At 43.3% G+C, this 16,091-nt stretch overlaps 1 protein-coding gene across 1 annotated transcript in view; it reads left to right on the plus strand.

Moving 5' to 3' along the window:
* Positions 1 to 998: 998 nt before the first annotated feature.
* The window catches only part of SPIDR (scaffold protein involved in DNA repair), a 330,382-nt gene continuing 315,289 nt past the window's right edge, over positions 999 to 16,091 (plus strand). The window contains exon 1 of the mRNA XM_030553056.1: positions 999 to 1,096. Within this exon, the coding sequence (XP_030408916.1) occupies positions 1,082 to 1,096 (15 nt within the window). The 5' untranslated portion in view covers positions 999 to 1,081. The remainder of the gene's footprint in view (positions 1,097 to 16,091) is intronic.

Below are 16,091 nucleotides of genomic sequence, written 5' to 3' on the forward strand. Positions count from 1 at the left end.
ACCTATAACACCACTATATGCATGTTGCCGTGCTTTGAGCAGGGGCTTGGACTAGATGATCTCCTGAGGTCCCTTCCAACCCTAATAATCTATGAATCTATTGACCTGCAAGTTATGAGCTTTTAAATGACCCCTCCCAAGAGATGCCTTGTACAAAAATTACAATAGCGTGTAGGGTGTGAACACAGACACCTCCCCTCACAATCACAGACTCACTTCCTTTTGCAAAAACCTGGTTTTGAAGACAGATCTCCCATAAAACTCAGCCAAGCCAACTCCTGTGACTGCTGTCAGGCTCACCGCCCCAGGCGCTCTGACGGCGCGTGGCCGTGGGTTAGGCATGAGCTGCAATCCCGGTGCCCAACAGATTATTTAACCCTGTACGAAAATGTGCGGCCGGAAGGCCCGGCGCCAGAGCGGAGAGCTCTACCCGCTCCCACGGCGCAAGGGCCTGTAGGGGGCGGTATGGGCACGGTCCCTGCGCGATGTGCCGCCCCCGGCCTCGCGGGGGCGTCCTTTGCCTCTGCCACAGCACCGCTGGTGCAGGCTCTGGGCCGCCCCGCGCCCCTGCCCGAGAGCAGCGCCGGCCCGCAGAGCAGGGGGAGGGCTGGCGCCCCCGAGCTTCCCTTGACGGAGGAGCGCGCTCCTTCGGGTCCACAGGCTCCCAACCGCTTCCCACTGCAGCCAACTGAAGCTTCCGCCAGCGGCCCGCCTGGGCAGGGCGCGCAGACCCCGTTCCCTACGCCAAAAACCGCGCACCGTGCGCAAACCGCGCATGCGCACACTCGGTAAGGGGGTAAAAGGCACGACCGCTCTCCGGTCGCTCGGTGTCTGCAGCGGACTGCTAAACGGAAAACGAACGAGTGCCTCCTCTGTTACGTCACGCGCGTCCCGGCACGGCTATCCAATCAGAAGCCGCTGTGTCGCGGCGCCAAACTGGAAAGCAGGGGGCGTGGTAGGAAGGACGCAGGCCCCGCCTTCAGCCCGGGGACTGGAGTTCGGGCTCCCCGCGCCCCCTTCCGGGGTTTCCCTGTCACGTGGCAAGGGAGCGGCTGTTGCAGCGTAAGGGGCCGGGGGAGATATGCCCGGTAGGAAGGTACTAACGGCCGGAGTGAGAGCGCGAGCTGTGTGGGGCGGGCGCGGGGTCTCCGTGCCGGGGCCCTGAGGGAGGGCGGGGGAGGACTGGAGTCCCGCAGTGATCTGGCGCCAGGGCTATGTTAGCTTCCGTTTGTACAGCGCCTAGCACAGTGGGCGTCGTTCGGTACCGTTATTGGTTTGATGTATGGGAGGGCACCTAGGTACATGAGGGTGCCTCGGTGCACAGGGTGTAAGGGGCTGGTGAAATACAAATATTAAAGATACAGGGGGAGCTAAATTGCATGGGGAGCTCAGCGTGGACCCCCTCCAGAGGCAGAGAAGAGAAAGCATTGTTTGCTATTTGAACTTCTTGCAGGGCATGCGCTCCTGTTAGTTTCCCCATTTGTAACATGGGGACAAAGATGCTGATGTCCTTTATAAAGCACTTTGAGATCTACAGAAGAAATGCAGTAGGCAAGAGCTGGCTATTACTGTGTTATCTGTTGTGGGAACTGCAGCATATTTGTCTTTAGAGAGGGATGGTGGGCAAAAGTGAAGAACCCTGGCTGTTGTGGGCATCTCTTTGGCATTTGCAGTGCCCATGCCTACTGTTTAACCTCTGATAACTTGTAGAGTGGTTTTACAAGAGAGCTTGGAGCCATTCTGAGTATGGTATTATCACTGACAGACACCTTATTTGTGCAAATGTGCACATGCTTAACTTTAACTTCATCTTCATCTTCAAATGGTGTCTGGGCCTAAAGTTAAGCACATGCAGAAGTGTTTGCAGAATTGGAAACCAACTGACCAGCTATCCCAATTTGCTACTAATGTCATCGGCATAGCCCAGTGGTTCTCAAACTTTTTTACTGGTGACCCCTTTCACGTAACAAGTCTCTGAGTGCGACTCCCCTCTTATAAATTAAAAACACTTTAACACCATTATAAATGCTGGAGGCAAAGTGGTGTTTGGGGTGGAGGGTGACAGCTCATGACCTGCCCCCCTGTAATACCTCCTGACCCCCATTTTGTGAACCCCTGGCATAACCAAAGTGTAACATCATTTTGCCTGAAAACAATGCTTCTGCTATATCAAGGGTTCTCAAACTTCATTGCACCATGACCCCCTTCTGGCAACAAAAACTACTACAAGGCCACAGGAGGCGGGACCGAAGCCTGAGTCTAGCTAATTCCCACTGCCCTGGGTGGGGGAGCCAAAGCTCAAGCCCTACTACCCTGGGTGGGGAAAGGGTCAAAGCCAAAGCCCAAGGGCTGTGTCCAAGGACTGCAGTCCCAGCCAGGTGCCTGTAATGTGAGGCTTCAGCCCCGAGCCCCAGCACATCTAAGTCAGGCCTGGAGACCCCATTAAAATGTGATTGTGACCCAGTTCGGGGTTGTGACCCACAGTTTGAGAACTGCTGTACTATATGTTCCTTTCAGAGGTACTTAATGATCACTTCCAAATAGCAGACAGACCCCCCCCCCCGCCCCACATAGGAGTCCAGGTTAATACTTTTCCCCATCATAATAAATAAGTCTTGTAACATTTCGCTAGCCCTTTGTGTGGAAGCTGACTGTTGCCATGTTTAGGTCTAGAAAACTGCAGTGCTCACTAACCACCCAATTGGATTTGATTTGATTTTCTTTTCTTTTTTCCTGTGGATTCCAATACAGGACAGAATATCATTCATCACTTCGAAGCTAAAACCATGCAAAAGAACTCCCCAGCTATAGATGTCTCTCTTAATTTTAATATAGTTCTTCACATTTCCAGCCTCTCTCTGGTTGTGGCCAAGAGGGATAATGCAATTCTTGGATGTATTAATAGGATAATATTGAGTAGTCCTAGAAAGAGTGTATTTTCTCTGTATTGGCATTGGTGTGATTTCTGTTTGGATGTTGTGTCCGGTTCTGGTGTCAACAAAGTAGGAGGTTGGTAATGTACCCTTAAATTTTATTTAAAGTAAATTTAGTAATGCTATATTACACCATCATAGATTCAACTCTGGTGGCTACAGTATCAAGCTCAACAGAGTGAAAGTCACCTCTGCTACCTCCTTCAGATTTAGAACCTCTAGGAAAACACAAAGACCAAGGATAGTGACCACACATACATTTATAAGTATCAGATCTAGTCTGTTTTATTAATTTTATTAAAGTTATGATAAGGTTATGATTACCCAAGCATATAGAAATCCTGTTAAGTTACAAATATAGTTATCCTTAGTGATATCCTTAAGGTCTGATAACTGCCTTGCCAACTGATCATAGAGGGATGGTTTCTGCTAGTTTTTTTCCCACAGGGAACTCATTTTACCCGGTTTGGAAGCTCTCTTTTATCTTGTGATTCTGACTACACCGAACACTAGATGTATGTGCATGAAAGTGTCCACCTTCTTTTTCCTTATTTGTATTGTGTTCTCCAAGAATATTGAGGTATGCTATTTTTCATAGGTTGTGTATAAGGTCTTTTTATACTTATTAGCAATGACAGACAACCGGTATCCTGCTGCTAAGGCACATGTTAGAAAAATGTGCCTCTAGGGTCATTTTGTGATCTAAAATAAATCTTGTGGCTAATTTTTTGAAATACCACCCATTAATACATCTGTTCCCATAATTTTGTGGCATAGGGTCATTCTTTGGTTGCTTACTTCTGTCAAGCATTTCTTAACCCTATGGCCTAGTATTGCTAAGCCAAAATCTTACAGGCCTCAGCCTGTAGGCCTTGCATTTCAGCTCTACTTACTTAGACATGATAAGTGTTTTAGGTATCTAACTACTAATCAATCTTATACCTCTACAGTCTGTCTATTTAGTATACAATGATTATAGATAACATGACATGACATTCACAATGAATGAATGATAAAATGAAGTAATTGACTACAGTAAATTGGAAAGGGTGCAGAGAAGAGCTATGAGAATGATTAAAGAATTGGAAAATTACAGTGAACATGCTGTTTACACTCTGCTGAATAAAGAGATAGTTAAGGGGTGACTTGGATCAGTCTTTAGGAAGGTACATGGAAACAGAAATGTAATAATGGTTAAGGCTAAGATTTTGTCATGGTTATTTTTAGTAGAAGTTACAGACCGGTCACGGGCAATAAACAAAAATTCATGGAAGCTGTGACCTGTCTGTGATGTTTGGTTCCATGGTTTCCCCCACCACCATGGTGGCTGGGAGCTGTGGGGCCGGTTTACCCTCCGCCCACGGCAGCTGGGAGCTGCAGGGTGATCATATTTCCCAAAGATGAAAAGGGACACCCCCAGCTGCTCACCTAAGGTGCCCCCTACCCTCCTACCATGCGAGGCTGTCACCTGTTGATGGAACCCTGAGGAGGGACACCTTAGGAGTCTGTTACCTGTTGCTAAAACATTGGGGGGGGGGTTCACCTGTCGCTGAAACCCTGCCAGGGCCCTGCTGGCTGCCAGCTCCAGAGTCCTGCAGCCCATGGGGCTGAAGCAGAGAATCTCAGGGAGGTCTCTGGAAGTCATCGATTCCGTGACCTCTGTGACATAAACATAGCCTTACTAGTGATCTCTTCAACCTAGCAGAGGAAGGTATAACACAATCCACAGGCTGGAAGTTGAAGCTAGGCAAATTCTCACTAGACATAAGATGATAGATTCTCTATCACTAGAAACTTTTAAATTAAGATTGGATGTTTTTCTGAAGGAGATGCTCTTGTTCAAACATGAATTAATTTAGGGAAGTTCTATATGCAGGAGGTCAGACTATAATTGATCAGTGATGGAGTGAAATAGATTTTAAATAAAGATCTAAGGAAGGATGGATGGCACACAATAACAGAGAGGCTGTTCCAAGAGCAAGGGCAATAGTTTCATTCATCTGGAAAACAAAATGTTGACTATTCTGGGAAGGGCTTAAGGTGGAACCTTGCAGTTGAGTTTGAGGAAAAACAATTTTTTTATTAATAGCTGGTAGTTTTGGTAAGTGAATTCCTTTTCAGAAACCCATTGGTACTCTATTTTTATCCTCATGCACTGTATTGTGTGCTTGTGTGTATATTTTGGGCACCCAGGGGAAAATAAAGGTATGCAGATTAACTTCCATACTAGAGTTTTTGTTTTGCTTTCCTCTCGTCTTCCCTTCCCACCCCCAACTTCAAAGGTCTCTTTTAACTCTGAAGGTATTCTGGTGATGTTAAGTTGTGACCTGCACACTCCAGGGCACCCTACCTTTACCCTTTCATGGGATCAAGGCATAACCTGGTTAATTAATTTAGGCACCCCTACCTTTTCCTAGTACCTAGAGCTCAGGGCAAAAGGCACTTGCCCTTACCCAGTTCCTAGGGCTCAGGGTGTAATCTTCTGCGGGTTTATAAGTCCTTTTAGCAGTGAAAGAGCCTTACATGGTAATGTCCATAACCTCTATTAACTGTTACCAAAACAGAATACGCTCGCTACGCATACGATGCTCACTGCTTCCAATAAGGCAGACAAACTTTTCTTGGTGGCCAGTTAAGATTAGATCATCCAGGGCACCAGCTTCTGCACAGTATGATTGCCAGGGTGTTGACGTCTGGCATCTTTAATCTTGGGCTGTGTCCTGGAGTTAGGTTTCAAAGAACTTCCTTTTGGATCCAAGTTTATATAACTAAAACTTTTGTTTTACTTAGCTATACCTTAACCAATCATTTTAAACTAAAATACTACAAGATTGTATTTTTCACCAGTCGTAGCCCACTACAAAACAATTCTTTAACGCATCATTCCTCTGCACCTTAGTTGAATTAAATCTTGCAAAATTAGTTATGCAACAGACAGAAACAATGAAAGAATCAGAGACCATCCAGATAAAAAATAGAGAAGTAGGGATCATAAAGGTAAAACAATAGGAGTATAGACTGCATAATCACACTGTTGATAAGTGGTTTCTTGTCAGACAGAATACAATCAAACAAAGTTTTCTTTAACCATCTTAAGATCTGTTTCTTTATCTGGTGATGGTGGGTGCTATTAGGATGGGAATGCCTTCTGAACAGACGGATATTACATTGTTTTGATGCAATTTAGATGGAATGTGAGGATGTGACTGCTTCTTAGCTTACGGTTGCTGCTGTCATACTGTGGCTGCTGCTGCTTACTGCAGAAAAGGGCTTCTTCAGACCTTACAAAGTACTGGTGGATTGTATCTAGATTTTATAAAGTATTTGGTCCTTAATACAGACATTGCTGCTATGAATTTGGGAAGGACTTCTATTTGAATAGAACTATTCCCGGTTAAGAATGGGGGGAGAGAGAGGAAAGATTTAGACACTTAACGTTTAAGATAATTTAATTACATTTGTTTATAAAACAGTGGCCTGGATATCCTATGTACAATCTAAAACTGTAATTGTTCCAAACTCATAGTTTCATAGGGTTTGAAGCCAGCAAAGACTGTTAAATCATCTAGTCTGAGCTCCTGTATATCTCAAGCCATTACATTTTCCCCATATATCTCAATATTAAGACCAAATACTTTGGTTAGACCAGGTCTACACTGTAAACTTACACTGGTATAACTATGTTGCTCATGGGTGTGAATTAACTGCTGACTACTCTCTGTACAACTTCAGAGTACTGGTCCACCCCTTCTGGTGTCCTCTCTCCAGCTGTGGACAATACCTCATTCTTCAGAGGATGAGATTTGATTATAGTTAAGGCTCTGTATTTGTCACTGCAGCAGCCCTGTGCTGCTGGACCAGGAGCCGCCTGAGCAGCTCAGGCAGCCCCCAGGCCAGGTGCACCGTCTGCTGCTGGAGCAGTCTCAGGGGCCTCTTTGCCCCCCAGCAGCAGGCATTTGGGTGTGGGAGGGTCAGGGCTTGGGTTGTGGGGTGGTGCTTACCTTGAGGGGGGGTCCCCTCTCTCAGCTCCCTTAGATCTAATTGGACCTGCAGAACCGGGGCTTGGGGCACAGTGGAAGCAGCAACTGGAGCTAGGAAGCTGCAGTCACCGCTTCCCAGTAGCCGGGTAGGGAGCCCGGCCCAGCACCTGCTGCGCCCCCCACCCCCTGGCTGTGACTTGCCCTTCTCCCCCCGAACACCATGCCCTCTCCTCATTTTAGTCAGGGGTATTTTTAGTAAAAGTCATGGACAGGTCACGGGCTGTGAATTTTTGTTTATTGACTGTGACCTGTCCATGACTTTTACTAAAAATACTTGTGACTAAATCGTAGCCTTAACTGTAGTCATCTTAATGAAGAATTGCAAGTTTTACGAGCATACTAAGGCACAGTGGGCAATTCTGTTCTCCCCAGGGCCCAGGAAGGAAGGGAACTTGTAGAGTCATGAATTATAAGGCCAGATGAGACCACCACGAACATCCAGCCTGACTCCCTGCACACAAACCCTATAGAATTTCTCCCAGCGTTCAATTAAAGCAATCGTTTACAAAGATAGCTAGTCCTATCTTAAAGATTGCATGATGGTGAGCTAACCACTCCCTTGGTGAGCTGTTCTGATGTTTAATTACCCTCAGCTAGGTAATTGCATCTTATTTCAAGAATAAATTTGTCTAACTTCAGCTCTGAGCCACTGGATCTTGTCAGCAACATTGAAAGCGCCCCACTCTTAGGTGTGTTTTTTCAGCTTGTAAGTACTGCTACACAGTGATCAAATCACCTCTCATCTTTCCTTTGATAAGCTGAATAAATTGAGCTCCTTAAAACTTCACATCATAAGGCTTGTTTTACAGCCCCTGGATAATTTTTGTGGCCTTCTTTTGAATTCTCTTCAGTATGCCCACATCCTTCTTGAAACATGGATATTAGAACTGGACTCAGTGTTTTTACCAGTGCTTCGTACCAGGGCATTGTACCTGATATTCCCCCTTTTATATGTCCGGGGGTTGCATTAACTCTTTTTCCCACAGTGTAATTCTGAGAGCTCTTGCTGAGGTGATTATCTCTGATGACCCCTAAGTCTTTCTCTGAATTATTGCTTCTAAGGTAGTCCCATCCTGTGAGTATAACCTGTATTATTGATGCCGAAATGTATTGCTTTGCATTTGGCTATATTAAAACTAATTTTGGGGGATTATGACCATTTAACAAGGCAGTTAACCTGTCGTCCTCATTATTTACTACTCCTCTGCTGGTAAAGTTTACAGATGATAAAGATAGTGATTTTATATCCTCTAGATAATTGATACAATTGTTAAATGTCATTGGACCAAGAGTCAATCCCTGAAGAACCCTACTAGAAACAGCCCTATTAATTGATATCTCGCTACTAACGGCTACATTTTGAGATCTGTCAGCCAGTTTTAGTCCATCTAATGTGTACTCTGTTAATTCCATATAATGCAAGTTTTTAACGAGTGTCATATGGTATGGCATGAAATGCCTTGGAGAAATGCAAGTATACTGTATCATCAGTTATCTTTATCAAATAGATCTGTAATCCTGTCAAAACCACAACAGTTTTGTGTGTTAAGGTGTACCCTTCATGGGGTCATGTTGGCTAGCATTAATTATATTTTAGCCTCTAATTCTCTGTTGATAGTCCTGAATTAACCATCCCATTATTTTATCTGGGATTGAGATCAGGCTAATCTGTCTTTCGTTCCCTGGGTCATCCCTTTTACCCTTTTTAAATATTGGAACTACGTTGACAATCCTCTGGAAGTTCCCCCATTTTCCAAGATCTGTTACAAATGTTAATTTTTAGTTCAGAGACTCCTCAGATAACTTCCACTCAAGAACTATCAGAGCCTGTTGATTTGAAAATGTTTAATTTTAGCAGATACTGTCTCATATCTTCCTTTGTTACAGATTATAAACTTTCTGTTCCATCCACCACATCGTATGAGATGGTTACATCCTCTTGCTTCATTCCAAATTCAGAACAGAAATAGCTATTTAATATTTCTGCCTCTTTCTACTTCACTGTTTACAGTTTTATTATCTGTATTTAGCAATGGATCTATACTTGACCTAGGATTTTTTTTTTGTTTCTAATATGTTTTAAAAATTCCTCCTTATTATTTTTAACCCTATTGGCCATTGATATTTCATTTATTCATTTATTCCTTCCCTTCTCTGTTATCTACTTTTTTAAAAAATTGTATTTATTGCCATTTACTTCTCCTTTTTTCTATTCTGTATAAATACTCTTCTTTTTTGTCTTATTGCCACTTCCACTTCTCCTTTTAACAATAATGGTTTCTTGCAGGGCATAACTTTTTTTGTGTCTGTGGAATCATGGCTTTTTGGGCATGCAATAGGATATTTATCTTGAAACAGATTAGTGTAATCCAGATGTTCTGATCTGATGATGATCATCACAACTTTGTTGTTGGTGAGATGAGAACACTTTTCTCCTGAAATCCCAAGCCACACTGGTATTTAATAATAATATTTTGCATTTAAAGAGCTTCATTGTTCTAGGTGCTTTACAGACATGAAGATGTGATTGTAGAATTCGTGGTGCTGCAATCTTATACCCCAGTTCTGCATTGTAAAATGAGTGTGCAGATTACTGAAACCATGGCAAGCTCCACTGGGTCTCTGCAATTGCAGCAGACTGCCCTTTCATTGTACACTGCTGAGTCGAGGTATAAGTGCCCAGTCCTGCCAACTCTTGATTGCATAATTAGTCTTTACCTATGCAAGTGACCCATTGATTTCATTGGGGCTGCCTGTATGAGTAAGAGTTTACAGTGTCAGGCCCTAAGTATGTGTTGAGAAATGGCTTCATCTGAGGAGTCTGATTTACATTTGGCAGAAGTCCTTGGTTTCAGTGGTCAAAATAAGATTATGAACCTGGGGAAACATAAAATTGTCTCTATTGAATTTCTCTTATGTAATTTGGATCGCTTCAAAGGATTTAAAAACCATAGTCTTCAAAAAATATTGATTCTAAATCATGAGGCTCCCAAGATGTTAGTTCTGTTTTTTGGACAGCCTGGTAAAAATTGAAAGACCCCATTAATCTATGTTTCACTCCCCCTATGAGCTTGTTCATTCTGGTACAAACTTTAAAGTGACACAAACAACTTTAAATAACACTTCTATGATACATATTTAAACTTACTAGTGTTACAAACAACACCTAAGATAAGTTTTCCTCCCCTCACAATTATCTTTTGCTTTTTGCCTCTGGTTAGTTTACTTAGTGCATTTGACAGCAGTTGCAGTATATTAAGTGTCACTGGTTGGTTTGTTTGTTATTTAACATATATAATATTACCATGCCATCCCTGGCATGGCATTTACCAGAGGTGAGTTTTCTAGGTAAAATCATGAGAAAACTAATTGGTATGAGTTTAATTAATGCACACCATATTATGCTTAGTTTTAATTAAACATTCAAATTAGCTGCATAAGACTTCTAGATTAATTTAGGGTTGTACAAAGAAAAGGTAAAACCCAGTAGGCATAAAACTAATATATGTAATTATAATACCGAACATCAGGATGCCTGTATACGTTTTGGTTGAGTATTTTTTCATGTAAGTTATACATGTCATGACTCATATTTCAGTTTTCAATGTTCTATAGACAAATGAAGAAAATTTGAATATATGAAAATGACAATAATACAGCTTTGTAGGCTTGAAGCATTAAGCAATCAGAAGCATGCAGAGTTGCAGACTACCTGTCTAGGTCCATTTGGCCATGCAGCATTCTGTAGCAGAAGCCAACTTTCATGTGGTGGATAAACTGACTCCGTTCTTCAGTCTTGAATGGATGTATTCAAAGTTTGAAAAAATGTATTCTATGCATGCTGAACATTTTGGACACTGATGCAATTATTTTTCCCAGTTTCCTGGTTTAAACCATGTTTAAGACAGTATCTACAATGCTCTGTGCTAAACTAGTTTTCCCTGAGAAATTGCCAGCCCAGTGCCCATAGATCTTGATCAGGATTGGGGCCTTATGTTGGCCACTGTACAAATACGGATAGGAACTGTTGAGAATTGAAAAGTTTGAGTTCCCCCACCCCCTTTCATGTAGCAACATGGCAAGAGAAGTATTTTTAAGAAAAATGTGATTGTAAAACCACAAACTGGTAGAACAGGGACTCAGGTGGGGGCAGGAGCAAGTATAGTACTTATCATTACTTCTAACTTAAAAAAAAAAAATTGGCTAAATTGAAATTTGACGGTATTCCCTCTTGGTTGTGCAGTGACTGAGGCCTTGGCTACGCTTGCGAGTTACAGTGCAATAAAGTCTCCCAGAGCGCTGTACTTCACTCCCCGTCCACACTGGCAAGGCACATACAGAGCTGTGTCTCTGCGGCTACAGCGCTGCTGGTACTCCACCTCCTCGAGAGGAATAACAGCTGTTGCATATTGGCTGAGATGCTGCTGCTCCAGTGTAAACGGGGAGTAACATTATTAGCACTTTTTGACTTCCAGAAGCTCCCCATAATCCTCTTAACTGAAGCATCCTCTCTTGTTTTGTTGTGAACTCTGGAGGAGGAAGTGTCTTTTCAAAGCTCCCTTTCGGGGTCTGCTTATCAAAAAATCAAACACAGCTACTGTCATGGTATAATTCCCCAATCTGAACCTTAGAGTCCAAAAGATGGGGTACCAGCATGAATTCCTCTAGCTTAATTACCAGCTTAGATCTGATAGGCTGCCACCACCCAAAAATATAGTGTTTTGGGGCACTCTGGTCCCCCCAAAACCTTCCCTGGGGACCCCAAGACCCAAATTCCTTGAGTCTCACAACAAAGGGGAATAAACCATTTCCCCTCCCCCTCCTGTCTTCCTCCCAGATCTTTCCCGCCCTGGGTACACTAGGAGATCACTGTGATTCAAACTCCTTGAATCACAACACAGAGAAATCAGGTTCTTTCTCCCCCTCCCAGGCTTTCCCTCCCTGGGCTATCCTGGAGAGAGAGACAGATTCAAGCTCCGTGAATCTAAAACACAGAGGAAATTCACCTTTCCTCCCCCACTCCTCTTTCCCTTCTCCCACTAATTCCCTGGTGAGTACAGACTCAGTTCCTTTGAGCCTTAACAAGGGAAAAAATTAATCAGGTCTTTTAAAAAGAAAAGCTTTTAATAAAAGAGAGAAAAAGTAAGAAATCTCTGTAAAATCAAGATGGAATATTACAGGGTCTTTCAGCTTATAAACACTAGAAAGAAGTCTCCCCCCAGCACAAATACCAATAAAAATCCATCCAGCAAAATACACATTTGCAAACACAGAAAACAATCAAAAGACTATAACCGCCTTTTCTACTTAATACTCACTATTCTGAATATAAGAGAGACTGTAGCAGGGAGATTGGCAAGAAACCTGGCTGCACGTCTGGTCTCTTTCAGGACCCAGAGAGAACAAAGCAAAACCCAAAAAACACAAACAAAGGCTTCCCTCCACCGAGATTTGAAAGTATCTTGTCTCCTGATTGGTGCTCTGGTCAGGTGTTTCAGGTTGACTGTTAACTCTTTACAGGTAAAAGAGACATTAACCCTTAACTATCTGTTTATGACAGCTACTATTTATCTCCTGTCTGTGTGTTCCATTCTGTGCATCTGAGCTGTAGCCCACGAAAGCTTATGCTGAAATAAATTTGTTAGTCTCTAAGGTGCCACAAGTACTCCTGTTCTATTTGCTTTGAATGAGTGAGAGGCAGGCGGGGGGGCTCTGTTTGGAGTACCGACAGCTAATGTTTGCTTGATGAGAGAGATGGGGTGGTGGTGGTTGGGGTCCATTTCAGCAAGTGACTGCTTATCTGGTCTATGAGAAAAAACGAAACTGCAGCTGTTTGCTTTCGTTGAGTGAGAGAGAGATGAGGGAGGAAGGAGGGTCTGAACTTACAAGACAGTGTGCTGACACACATTCTCAGCACTCCAAAAACCCACTTTCTCTCCCCCAACGCTCCCTGTCACACTCCACCCCCCCCATTTGAAAAGCACATTGCAGCCACTTGAATGCTGGGATAGCTGCCCATAATGCACCACTCCCAATGCAACTGCAAATGCGGCCATGACAGTGCACTGTCAGCTGTCAGTGTGGACAGATTGCAGCGCTTTCCCTACTCAGCTGTGCAAAGGTGGGTTTAACTCAGCGCTGTACATCTGCAAGTGTAGCCGTACCCTTAGCTCACTAGTATTAATTTGAATAGCCACAGGAAGATGCATGCTTTCCTTTCTAGAGAAGTGAGAGGCTAGCCTTGCATGGCTGCAGCCTTGTAACACTTTTTGTAGGCCATAACTTATGTCAGAAAAGCTCAGCATGCGAAACTGCAGCTAGAATTTTCAAAAGCGCTTAACTACCAATCAGACACCAAAACAACGAGCCACAGTTTCAATAGAGTTCAGCACATAGGTTTTCAATAAAGCTTAATATCCAGTCCCAAGCTATGGGTGCTGAGCACTTGAAAGTCTGCTTCTGCGCTCTTTCAAAAATATGGCTCTCAGGATCTGACTGCTACTCTTCATCAGTAGTCCCTTTGATAATTCTTGCTGTCACGGTTGATAACAGAATAATGAGTTGCAAGATCAGGCCCTGATGGCTGCATTTTTGAAAGAGCTCAGAGGCAGACTTTCAAGTGCTCAACACTCAAAGCTGGGGATAATGTTTTCAACAGAGCTTAGCACCCAATGTACTAAATTCTTTTGAAACTGTGACCATGCATTTTGGTGACCTTGTCATCCTTTCTTCTGTGACTGATTGCTTCTATTCATAGTCGAGGTCAGTCTGTGGTAACTAGAACTGAAAATGTCATTCCCTTTCTTTTTTAGTGGGACAGTTCACAGAGTTAAGTACTACTCAGAGTGAATATAGGTGGGAGAATTAGGCTCTCTGTGAGAGCTTGTCTATACTGACATAAGTTTTGTTGACAAAACTTGGTAACACCCAAAAGTCGACAAAACAAAAATCGCCAAAGGGTGGTCACACTTGCTCCCTCTGTCCACAGATCATGTCCACATTGTGGACACTATCATCGACAGGGTGAGCGTTTTACCATGAGTATGTACCCCACAGTGCAGTGTTGTGGGAAGGAAGAGCTGATCGCTGCGCATCTTGGGCTTCTCTCTGAGTTCTCCCACAGCCCCCTCAGCTGCCAAGAGCAGCATCGTGAGTAGCTCTGTGAGCTCTCCATGCTGAGGAATGGCAAAGCAGCATAGCAGTCTGTCCCCACCCCCTGCATCAGCAGCATTCTGCCTGCTGCTGTGTTCCTAGTGCAGCACAGAACAGGAGTATTCCAATTAGTTGCCCTTTGTTTGTTCAAACACACACATACTTCCCGGAGCTTTGAAAGGGGAGGGGTGCATGCCTGCAGGGTAGCAGAGATCAAAACACTGAGCAGAGCAATCACGGCAGGCATTGTGAGATACTGGCATAAGCCAGTTCTGTCAACAAAACAATCAGCAGTCTACACTGGCTCTTTATCGCTAATAAAGGGAGGGGAAAAGACAAAAGTAGGGGTGGGAGTTTTTGTCGCCAAAACTGGGCGTTTTTTGTGACAAAAGTCCCATTGTAGTGTGTCCCTCTTGCTTTTTTGTCACCAAAAGGCAGTTGTTGTCGACAAAACTTGGTAGTGTAGGCAAGGCCTGAGTAAACCTTATGCAGCTAACTTCAGCAGGATTGTTTGCTAACAATTTACGTGGCACAAGTAAAAGTTTGCAGAACTGGGTTCTTGTTTTTGACACTAGCAGCACTGGAGTTCTATATTAAGGGTTATTCAACCATTGTGCCTCATACTTGATCCTGATTACAGTCTGACTTGGCTGTAGTTTAATCATTATATACTTGTTGAATTTTCAGTTCTTGCTCTTATAGGCTGGCTGACCATTCACCTCACTGGAAATGATCATAGGAGTGATGGCTGCAGGATTAGCTTCTGAGTCGGTTACACAGGGGAACCGAATATGATTCCACTTAAATAAATAGCAATACGACCTTTGACTTCAATAGAAGGAACAATCCCAGAGACAGAATGGAACGCCTTTCTGAATGAAAGGCAGCAAATATTTTCCATCAAAGAAAGCCATCAAACATAAGCACTTTCTCTGATTTTTTTAATGTATGTATTCAGAGGCCAACTTTTGTCTTCAGAAGTTCTGTTCATTGTGCTAATTTTTTTAACATAATTTTTTGAGCTGTAATAAAATTTGATTTTATGAGGAACACATTGAGTCTTTTTAATTTAGCTCTCTTGAGCCTGATTCAGCAACCTTTCATGCCAGATGTTCTGTTTCTTTATGCATAACATTCACAAATTACTCAAGATGTGTCGAATTTTCGTGCCAGAGAGAAAATAACTAATTTTATTGCAATTTTGTGACTAAAGAATAAGAATTCACTGTTGCTGCTGTATTTGTTTTGGGAGCAATGTGTCCTCAGGATTAACTTTGTTACAAATATTTAGAATGAGGTGAAAACAGGGAGAAACTGGACTCTTAAACTACTATTTTAATTCTCATTTGTTTTCACCTGTCTTAAAATATGAATCGGACTAGGGTGGGGAGGAGAGAAACAAAACCATTAAAATTTCCCAGTCCTGTAACTTTTCTTATATATATATACACACACACACCTTGGGCAGAGTTGTTGTACTAACTTATAGAAAGACATGCGTTAAGACCCTAGTGTAGACAGGGCAATATGAATCTTAATCTACGATAGCTGTTGAGGGTCAGCCCTACTATAGAGGGCAGTATGACTGCATTGCAATAAAGGACCCGTGGCTGGCCTGGGTCAGCTGACTTGAACTGGGGGGTCTCAGGCTGCAGCTATAAAATTGCAGTGTAGAGGTTTGGGCCTGGACTCTTGAGACCCTGCAAGAGGTCTCAGAGCCTGGTCCTGGACCCAAATGTCTGCACTGCAGTTTTATAGCCCTGCAGCCCCAGCTCAAATCAGCTGACCCAGGACAGCTATGGCTGTGTCTCTGATCTTTTATTGGAGTGTAGGCGCACCCTAAGATTTCTCTCAACTGGCATGTTAAAACTACAACTTGCCTTCTCTATTTTAGCATATGTTTTAAAACACATCTTTTCTTCCTAGTGTAGACGTGGCCTCTGCATACACCTTAACTGCCTCTCTG

The sequence above is a fragment of the Gopherus evgoodei genome, chromosome 2 (genome assembly GCF_007399415.2).
Source record: "Gopherus evgoodei ecotype Sinaloan lineage chromosome 2, rGopEvg1_v1.p, whole genome shotgun sequence".
NCBI classification, from domain to species: Eukaryota; Metazoa; Chordata; order Testudines; family Testudinidae; genus Gopherus; species Gopherus evgoodei.